Here is a 10765-nt window from a genome sequence, read left to right as displayed (position 1 = left end):
TTTCCAATTGGTTACTATAGTGATTCCTGAGGCCCTCCACCCTCATTGTTCTCCTATTCCTTCTGGGCTTTCTTCCTTCTTTATTTTGTAAATATAGACCTTTTTTTTTTTTTGGCTACTTCCAGTTCCCTTGTTTTATGAAAATGTAACTGCACCTGGCTTCCTAGTGTTATAGAAATGTACCTTCTCCCAGTCTGTAGCCCTGTGTTTTTCCATGGACCCCAATTCTAAAAATTCCCTAAGCCTGCCTATATTACCCTGAAATTCCTGTTTCAACAAGGCTGTGGGCCACACTGGAGAATGTTGAATGGCCGAGGGCCACACAGCAAGAACTCAGCAAGCCAGGAGTCAACAAAGAGCATAAGAGGAACTAAGAGTGAATTCCTTTGTTTAGGGGATTACATATCCCAAAGTCACTCTCTTGCAGTGGCCATGCCTATTCTGGCCAATTACCTGTTCCCAGGTGTGACTGACAAAAAGCACCTTTGCTAGTCCTGCCAACTCTTTTGGATATACATTTATTTCTCCACTGTGCAGTCCCTCCCCCCGGTGATCTGCAGAGAATAGATCCATGACTCCCTGGAGATTGTAAAGTTTGAGCTTCCTAGTGAAGCTGCCAAATGACATGCCTATAATATCTGGCCTTCCTTTTGCTTCTTTCCTGTTATTAATAACTAGGTTAATTACAACAGAATCACAATAACAAATTTCTAATTGAGCAGGTCATGGTAATTAGTCATGCCACAGGCATATAACTTCTTTAATAAAAGGTTGTCTTTTCCTTAAGCAAGCCCTGTCCATTGTTTTTGTGCATCTAGGAATAACACACCTTTGAAAAAAGCATATCCACCCTCAAAAGAAGCTATTGTAATCCAATTCCTATTTTTCTTTCTCCTACCTCCGGATGATCTTCCATACATTTTCTCTTTAATCTCAAAGGGATAAAAGAAACTGCAAAACTGTTATTCTCCAAAGCATTTGAGATCTTGCTTCCTCACAATTTTCATTTTGTTTTGGTTCAAATGAACTCTTTAAATTTTTTTTCCTATAAGTATGAGCATTTCTTATGTTGATAGCTGAAATGATAGTTTTAATATGATTCCAAAAATGTACTTTTATGATGCCTACATTTTCACAGTATGGGTGCTCTGAATCCCCTATGAAATTCGAAAGCTAGGATTAATGGACATTGCCTTTAGAACTCCCATGCCTCAGAGTGTTGTTTTTTTTCTTACATAAATAATCTAAGAAGAAATTAAAGTATAATATTTCAAATATATTTAAAATCACAACAGTCACAAGGTTTCTGAATGCAATTCAAAAGCAATTTGAATCAATAGGTCATTTTATACTGCTATTATAACATTCTGCTGTATTTCCTTTATTTCTATCTATGGAATTTATCATTTTTTAAAAATATATATTTTTATTGATTTTTTACAGAGAGGAAGAGAGAGGGATAGAGAGTTAAAACATCGATGAGAGAGAATCATCGATCAGCTGCCTCTTGCACACCCCCTACTGGGGATGTGCCCACAACCAAGGTACATGCCCTTGACCTGAATGGCTACTTCCAGTTCCCTTGTTTCGACAATTGAGTAGATTTTAAATGTCTTATTGGCTTTAGTCAATGATTTATGAATCATGCAGCATCTAATATGGCAGGTAGAAAGGAGCTTTGAGGAACTGTATAAAATGACAGACTTTTATAGACAGAAGGGAGTCAAAACAAAAAGGTTATACTAGGGGGAAAAAGTGAGTTGGTTATGGAAAGGTTAATTCCCTTTAGGGGATGGCTGGGGTGTATAAGACAAACCTAACTAGTGCTGATCAGGCAGCCTGATTGATTGGTTTAAGATTCCATTTTTTCAGAGAGCCAAAGCAGTAACTAAGTAATGTGAGACTTAGCATAAGCGACTCCATTTTGGGCCTGTTGTTGTTTTTTTTTAACAGTACATAATTTTTATTTAAGATTTACATAGACATTAGAACAATACATTAAAAATGATAAATTCCAACCCAACACCCCTTCCCACAGGAGGTTGCTCACCCCTCCCCCGCACGTCTGGGGGATCCTGCGCTCCCACACCCAATGACCCCCAGGCCTCCCACCTGACCTGCTTCCTGCGGGTTGCTGGGAGGCCCCTTCCCCTGGTCCCATGGCCCTCTCCTCCCCTGGGACCCTGAGCCTGGAGTGCCCCAACAGCCCGGACCCGGGCAGCCCGGACCAGGACCCGGACCCTACCGGGCAGCTGGAAGAGGAGCCAGGTCAGCCGCCCTGTGAAATCCCCATGGACCCAGAGGCAGAGTGCAGTGTGGACATCATCGTGGTGGGCTCCAGCGAGAAGTCGTCTACCCCTTAGCCTGAGCCCTGCAGAGATCTGATTGCCTATGAAGTCAAGGTCAACCGGCGAGACATAGAAGAGCTGTGCATCTGCTGCGGAAGCTTGAGGTGCACATGCAGCACCCCCTGTTCGAGGGCGGAATGTGCTCCCCCAGAAAGGACAAGTTCCGGGACTACTTCTTCATGTATGACGACGACAGGTACCAGTCCTACTGCTCCATCTGCTACGCCGGACAGACGCTGCTCATCTTCGAGAACCCCGACTGCACCCGGTGCTACTGATTCGAGTGCGTGGACACCCCGGTGGGGCCCGGGACCTCGGAAAAAGTTCAGGCCATGAGTAAATGGGTGTGCTTCCTGTGCCGGCCCTGCCCCCTCGAGGGGCTGCTGCAGAGCAGGAAGACTTGGCGGGAGCAGCTGAAGGCCTTCTACGACCAGGATTCTGAGAGTCCCATTGATATGTATAAAACAGTGCCTGTGGGGAAGAGAAAGCCAATCCGCGTGCTGTCTTTTTTTGGGGGACATCAGGAAAGAGCTGACGAGTCTGGGCTTTTTGGAGAACGGAGCCACGGAGCCGGCTGGGCAAGACTGAAGTACCTGGAGGGTGTCACCGACGTCGTGAGGAGGAGCGTGGAAGAGTGGGTCCCGTTCGACCTCGTGTTAGGCTGCACACCTCCCCTCCGCCGGGCCTCTGGCCGCACTCCGGGTTGGTACATCTTCCAGTACCACCGCATCCTGGAATACGCTCTGCCCCAGCCCAGCAGCTCACAGCCCTTCTTCTGGATGTTCGTGGACAACCTGATGCTGACTGAGGCCGGCCACCCTGATGCCAAACGCTTCCTGGAGATGGACGCTGTGACCATCCTGGACTCCTGCGGCAGAGCCATCCGGAACGCCTTGCACGTGTGGAGCAACATCCCGGCCATGAGGAGCAGGCATTCGGCTGGGGTGACCTGGGAGGAGCTGTCCCTGCTGGCTCAAGACCAGCAGAGAGCACAGGCCGTGGCTGCTGCAGGGCTGGCCTCGCTGGTGAAGAAGTGCTTCCTCCTCCTGAGAGAATATTTCAAATATTTTCAACAGAACTAACTTCCTCTTTTAAAGTGAGTCATTATACCGTGAAAAAAGAAAAAAAAAAAAAAAAAAAAAGACTTTTCTTTTCTTAGAATTAAGATAACTTTCCTGATATTGTCTCCATTTCCCTCTTTCAAATGATTATTTTATTTGCTTGACTTTGGATTTCCATGGTGACCTCAGACCCCTGTGCCCTTTGGGTCTTGAGATGTAGCCACCGCACTCCCCGCGCCACCCCCTGCCCCCCGCTTCCCCCCCCCCCCCACTCCTCTGAAGGGAGGGGGCGAAGTGCCTGGCGTCTCACCAGGGACAACATCCGGGTGTTCAAGCCCTGTGTGCTGCTGCAAGTGTTTGTGTGTGCTGTGTGTGGAATTAAAAATACACTTATTACGGGGGGGGGGGAAAATGATAAATGATAAATTCCGCCGAAACCGGTTTGGCTCAGTGGATAGAGAGTCAGCCTACAGACTGAAAGGTCCCAGGTTCGATTCCGGTTAAGAGCATGTAGCTTGGTTGCAGGCAAGAGGCAGCTGATCAATGTTTCTAATTTTCTATCCCTCTTGCTTCCTCTGTAAAAACTCAATAAAATATATTTTAAAAATTAAAATAAATAAAATGTACTCAATTGAGTGTTGTTTTTAACAATCTACAGATAATAATATTGTCATTCAATGTATATAGTGGGTAATTAATAAATAATCTGTAGATAAAACATTGATATTTCATGAACATCCTTTTTCTCATCAACCTTTCATCATATGAGGATGTGGAAGAAAAAGGGGCCACATGCTAACTTGCCAAGCTCAGGGTAGGCCTGCATGGTGGTCTTGCAAACTCAGAGACCTGAAGTAACCACAAAGGAAGGTCTGAAATTAAAGCTTTAACTAAAAGTAGTTTATGGTGAGTAGTCACATCCTAAGCCAATCTCTTCCTTGAGATAGATCAACATCAATCTTTACTGAGCCCAAGATAACATGTGAAATGTTAGAGTAACTTGTACTTCCCTTTTTATGGACCCCTTGTGGCACAACCAAAAGGGCCTGGCCACCTGGACAGATACCACTAATTCCTTCATTGTTATTGTTATTGATAGATTAAATAGAGAAGGTAGCCAGAGACTGGGATGGCAGGACACACACAGGCTTTATTGGAGAGCAGTTTACCCCTGCTGGCTGCTTCCACAGAGTTGAAGAGAACGAGACCTTTAAGAGGAAGATAGGGAACGGGGCTTAGGGCACTCAGCACATTCTGATTGGTGGTTAGGGACCTAGGGACTTAGGAATTGAGGGCTTAGGGTATTTGGCAGGTGCTGATTGGTGGTACAGTGCTCAGGAATGTCTGGCCGCAGGTGGGGTTTACGTCTGTCCATCAACTGGAGGAAGGGAGGATCTATCAGTTATCATGTTAATTGTTGACTGTTAACTATCCCATATCCACCTAGGTAAAAGAAGTATGTGTCCATCATTTTACTTTTTATCCAATCCCAGAGATTTCCCTGCTTTGCTTTCTCCTTTCTCCCTAATCTAGCACCAATGGAGTTCATGTACCCACTTACATCTCTTTTGATTGTAATGTATTATTAATAAAAAAGGTTGGCGAGGTTGCGGAGAAAAAGGAACCCTCGTGCACTGCTGGTGGGAATGCAGACTGGTGCAACCACTGTGGAGAACAGTATGGAGTTTCCTCAAAAAACTGAAAATAGAACTCCCATTCGACCCAGTGATCCCACTCCCAGGAATATAGCCTAAGAAACCAGAAACACCAATCAGAAAGGATATATGCACCCCTATGTTCACAGCAGCACAATTTACAATAGCTAGGATTTGGAAACAGCCTAGATGCCCATCAACAGATGATTGAATCAAAAAACTATGATACATCTACACAATGGAATACTATGCTGCCATAAAAAAGAAGGAATTCTTATCATTTGCAGCAACCTGGATGGAATTGAAGCTTGTTGTTATCTGAGTAAAATAAGCCAGTCAATGAAAGAGAAACACCACATGACCTCACTCATTTATGGATAATAAAGAACATTATAAACTGATGAACAAAAAGATAGATGCAGAGACAGTAAAGCAACAAACAGACTGTCAAATTACAGCTGGGAGGGTAGGGAGATATGGGGGAGATAAGAGATCAACTGAAGGACTTGCATGCATGCATATAAGCAAAACCAATGGACAAAAATCTCTGGGGGCTGAGGGCATGTATGGGAATGGTAGGATGGCAATGGAAAGATATGTACACATACAATACCTTAATAAAAAGAAAAAAAGGGGAAAAAAAGGTGCAAAACTGCCATTCTCTGGAGCATTATCCCAGCGCTCAGCTCAAATACAAAAATTCTTTTATTATATATATGTATATATACACAGTTTATTTACTCTAAACAGCAACACAGACAAAACGCCATATAAACACAAAGGAAGTGATGCGAAAACAAGAGGCTGGCTGACTTTGGATCTGAGGCTTATAGCAACACAACCCGGTTCTGCGGAGAGTAGGACAGAGGCCAAGGGAAGGGGACAGGCCGATGTCCTGTTCTTCCAGCCGCCGGAGGGGAGTGCGGCTCTGACAGGGGAAGCACGCAGCACCTGCGAGCAAAGGGAACTAGCTCCTCAGGGGCTCAGTGAAATATAACAGTTTATCAGTTTACAGCAGTTGAAATATGACATTAAATATTAAATATTAAAATGAAATAAATAATTAAAATAAAATATTAAAATAACAGCAAGTTTTACATAACAACATAGAAAAGACGGAAGGAAGAGACCCTGTATGAAACGCTGGGCATCAGCAGGTGGAGAACCCTGTGCCAGCGGCGGAGACGGAAAATGGTACCTCCCGCCTCCCCTGGTGACCGGTCACTGTACAGAGCAACGCTGGATCTGCAGAAGTTGGAAACTAGTTCTTGCCAACCGTTCCCTTCCTCTTGATGGTGCCGCAGGTCGCTGCTTAAGAGGGTGCGAACTTCTTGGCTTGTGCTCGAACCCTTCTCTCATATCCCTCTCTGTTCTGGCCATAAAGTATGGAGGCCTCTGCTTGAGCTGTATCTTGAGTGTTTGGTTCATCTAGAAGGTCCTGTATTCCCAATAAGATCTGCTTGATGGTGATGCCTGGCCGCCAGTCCTTGTCTTCCTTCAGGATGGACAGGCACACGACGCCCGAAGGGTACACGTTGGGGTGGAAGAGCGGCGGCACAAACTGGCATTGGGGCGGCGAGAACGGATAGTCCTCCTTGAAGCTCAGGCGCAGTTTGAACAGGCCTCCCTCCCAGGCGGTCCCGCTCTTCCCCGGAACGGCGCACTCCCACTTCATGAGGTTCAGCGTGCCGTCGCGGTTTTTGGTGGGGACAGCGACAAAACCAAATGGGTGGTCTTTTCTCCAAGCTTTCCTCTCCTGGGCGAGTCTGCTGAGGGCGATCCCCGACATGGTCAAAGTCCTCGGGCGGCCGCGCCCCCGCGAGTGAGGCAGACAAAGCGGCAGCGGCTAGGGAGGCTGAGCGGCAGTTCCTTTGTCTCCGCGCGACACTTCCTTTGTCTAGGGACTTTCCTCCGGAGCCCGCTCACAACAATTCTTTACAAGTTTGAATGTTTTTACATTAACAGTGATTAACATATTTTTGCCCTTTACATCCATTACTGTCCTAATTCTATTTTCCAGTCATCCTTTCTGAAAAGTAACTCAAGTATTGCATTGACCACCAATCTGCTTCAAGGGAGCAGAACTGGTTTTATGCTAGCCAATGTGATTTGTGTCTTGTTTCATCACGAGATTGCTTCTTATATATTTCTTTATGATTTTAACTAAATTCATGCTTTGGCATATATATTATTGGAAAACAGACCTTGTGTGCAAAAGGCATTTCTATTGAAAATGGCTTTAATTCATACAAACGGAGACAGCAAGAGAAAGGGGCAGGGTGCAACTTCTAGGAACAAGTGCCTGTAGTCTTAATAAGGTTACCTGTCTAAACCTTTCTCCTCAAGACTGCTAGGCCAAAATTACATGTTTGCAGAACTGGCTGTGCCTATGAAGGGTTAAAGAAAACGTTTACTGCCATCATTGCTTTGGATTAATGATCTACAACTGTATAGGGCTAAATCAAGTGAAAGGATAAAAAGAAGGATATATGCTGGGTCAGTCCTTTGAAATTGCTATTCTTTGTGAAACCCACTACCACTGTCATGACCACCTCAAAGAAGTGCTTATTACTATCCATCTAGTTTCAAGTATAGACTTAAAATCAGTGGAATGATTTTTAATGCTACACTTGCTTCAGAGAAAATTATTACAAAATTATTACAAAATACTTCCTTTAGTAAGTATTCAAAAGCAGCTTGCACTATCTGTACCTATCCAAATTGCTTAATTTAATAACTGGTAGCAAGATTATTTGCATGTATCTTTATTTGAGAGAGAGAGAGAGAGAGAGAGAGAGAGAGAGAGAGAGAGAGAGAGAGAGAAAAGAAGAAGAAGAAGAAGAAGAAGAAGAAGAAGAAGAAGAAGAAGAAGGAGGAGGAGGAGGAGGAGGAGGAGGAGGAGGAGGAGGAGGAGGAGGAGGAGGAGGAGAAGAGACATCAGCTTATTGTCCCATTTATTTATGCATTCATGCATTCATTGGTTGATTCTTGTATGTGCCCTGACGGGATTGAACCTGTAAATTTGGTGTACCTAGATGACACTCTAACCAAATGAGCTACCTGACAAGGAATATTTAAATATTAAATGTTTACTATAACTAATATTTTTGTTGGTAGGTTCTGTCTATGGAGACAAGTGAATTTTAATGCTACTGCTGTACTTTTTTTTAAATATATTTTTTATTGATTTTTTACAGAGAGGAAGGGAGAGATAGAGAGCTAGAAATGTCAATGAGAGAGAAACATTGACCAGCTGCCTTCTGCACACCCCCCACAGGGGATGTGCCCGCAACCAATGTACATGCCCTTGACCGGAATTGAACCTGGGACCTTTCAGTCTGCAGACCAATGCTCTACCACTGAGCCAAACCGGTTTCGGCTACTGCTGTACTTTTTATATTAATAACAGTACAGCTCATCCATGATGTTGCAATGTGCTAGAATGTCTCTATCACATTTGAGGATATTAAAAGTCATTTTTTAGTTACTGTGAATGCCACATCCATTTGCAGCTAGGGTTCAAGGTCTGGAGAAGGGGCTGACACATAAATAAATATACTAGACAAGAAATATAAATTTAGAAGGCATGGGAAAGCCAGGTGGATAACTTCCCTCTAGTGGAGAAGCTTGCTGAAACCCAGGACCCATCATCTTTTATTTACTTGAATACACATTTGCCCTTTAGGAATACAAACAGGCATATCAAGGATAAAGTTTGGTAAACAGTAAAAGGATTATCAGGTTAGGGGATTGCCTTCAGTCATTTTGCCAACAGCAGGGTAATAGAATGCTGATTTTCAGTTCTGCTGAATATCAAAGTCCATTAGCCTAAAGGCAGATTTCTCACATTTATATGTTAACTACCGTTGATCTTTGCCTCCAGCAGTTACTGATAAAAAAAAAAGTTTCAATTTATTTATTTATTTATTTATTTATTTATTTATTTATTTATTTTAATAGATCAAAAACACAGACAAGCTTCCCTATCATATGTAATTGTTACTTGTGTTTCAATATCCTTGAGTGGGGGGAGACGAATAGAGTTACAGTTACCTTTCTGGGCATTGCAATATCCAAGACTACATTCTATCTGCAGCCCCAAAAGTCACTGTTGTTGATGAACATGAACATTTCTAGACTAAGTGTTAATGAACTAATTTAGTGCCTTACAATTGTTTTTAAGTTTGATCTAAATGTGCCTAAGTCACTGCAAGTGAATAGCTTCCAATGATTGTATTACAGCATAATAAGATATTAGAACATCTCTGTAGACCATGTAAAATTTCCATAAGTATTCACCATGTATAGACATATATGCCCATTTATCAAAACCATAAATTTATATAAATTATTTTCACACAATTCATCTGAGTTATTGGATATCTGTAAATTGGGTAAAGTAAGTAATGATTAAAATTTCTATAAAACATTTGAGAAATTAGAAAACTTCCTTTAATATCTACTTTCACTACTTTAAAACATTAGCTTTGATTAATATCTAGCAGTATAGCCCTAACCAGTTTGTCTGAATGGATAGAGCATTGGCCTACTGACTGAAAGGTCATACCTAGGTTTGATTCTAGTCAAGGGCATGTACCTTGGCCGTGGCGGGATGTGTGCATCCAGGAGACAACCAATCAATGTATCTCTCTCACATCAATGTTTCTCTCTCTGCATCTCTCCCCCTTCCACTCTATTTTTTTTTAAATAATGTACTTTTTAAAATATATTTTATTGATTTTCCACAGAGAGGAAGGGAGAGGGACAGAGAGCTAGAAACATCGACCAGCTGCCTGCAACCAAGGTACATGCCCTTGACCAGATTCGAACCTGGGACCCTTGAGTCCACAGGCCGATGCTCTAGTCACTGAGCCAAACCAGTTTTGGCCTTCCACTCTTTCTAAAAATCAATGGGAAGATATCTTCTGGTGAGGATTAACAAAACAAAACAAAATGTCTAGCAGTAGATATTTCCAAGAGTGTATACCTATGGGAAAATCTTATAATCTATTTTTAACATAGTTTAAAAAATATTTTAGAAATGAATTGTGGCAAAATTGAAAAGCATATTTTCTAAACATATTTAAGTTTGGGCAAATTTTTGTTAATATATGTATATGTAAGTATGTGTATGTATGTATATTCTTAATTTATATACTTTTTGGCTTAATGGATACATATAAATAAACTAGAGGCCTGACACACAAAATCTGTGCTAGGGGCTCAACCTTGGCAACCACACAGCTTGCCTTGGCCCTCAGAGCCCTAGCTTCATCTGGAAAGTCGTCCAGAAGGACTTCTGATCTAATTAGCATATTACACTTTTATTATTATACATATGATTAGAAAAATATACAGAGACAAAACATAAATGTTCAGAAAACTAAACAGATTACTTCAGAACAAATAACTTTGCCTTAGCTCCCAAAGAGTAGAACTTTTATATATGGTAGGATGTGATGGTAATAGAATCATTATGGTAATGCAGGTAATGCAGCCTCATAATGCCTAATAAAGCTGAGCTGAGAAATTATTTTTATATCATAGGAACCATTAGCTGTTCTGCCGTTTACATCTTTAATGGTTAATTCCAAAGACTCTGAGCAGAAGCAATCGCACTAGATATTTTATGTGAATCAACATCTGCAACCTGCTGGTAACCAAAAGCTAAAACTCCTACTGTGATGGCACGAAGCCATAT

General features: G+C 42.4%; 1 protein-coding gene and 1 pseudogene across 2 annotated transcripts; one reads left to right on the top strand and one right to left on the bottom strand.

Moving 5' to 3' along the window:
- Positions 1-2069: 2069 nt before the first annotated feature.
- LOC311614874 (DNA (cytosine-5)-methyltransferase 3-like) lies at positions 2070-6357 on the top strand (annotated as a pseudogene). The gene is made up of 2 exons: positions 2070-3444; positions 6175-6357. The product of its transcript is annotated as a DNA (cytosine-5)-methyltransferase 3-like (transcript).
- Positions 4090-6914, bottom strand: LOC311614689 (SUMO-conjugating enzyme UBC9-like). Its single transcript, XM_084869775.1, has one exon. It carries the CDS (start codon positions 6851-6853, stop codon positions 6377-6379), a length of 477 nt encoding a protein of 158 aa, XP_084725901.1. The 5' UTR covers positions 6854-6914; the 3' UTR covers positions 4090-6376.
- Between the last annotated feature and the right edge of the window lie 3851 nt (positions 6915-10765).

The sequence above is a fragment of the Pipistrellus hanaki genome, assembly GCF_964339955.1.
Source record: "Pipistrellus hanaki genome assembly, chromosome: X".
Classification (NCBI taxonomy): domain Eukaryota; kingdom Metazoa; phylum Chordata; class Mammalia; order Chiroptera; family Vespertilionidae; genus Pipistrellus; species Pipistrellus hanaki.
This window is presented reverse-complemented; position numbering and strand designations above follow the sequence as displayed.

Bases quoted from the DNA above. Each gene is read 5' to 3' on its own strand.
- LOC311614689 (XM_084869775.1), bottom strand. From the start codon at position 6,853: ATGTCGGGGATCGCCCTCAGCAGACTCGCCCAGGAGAGGAAAGCTTGG.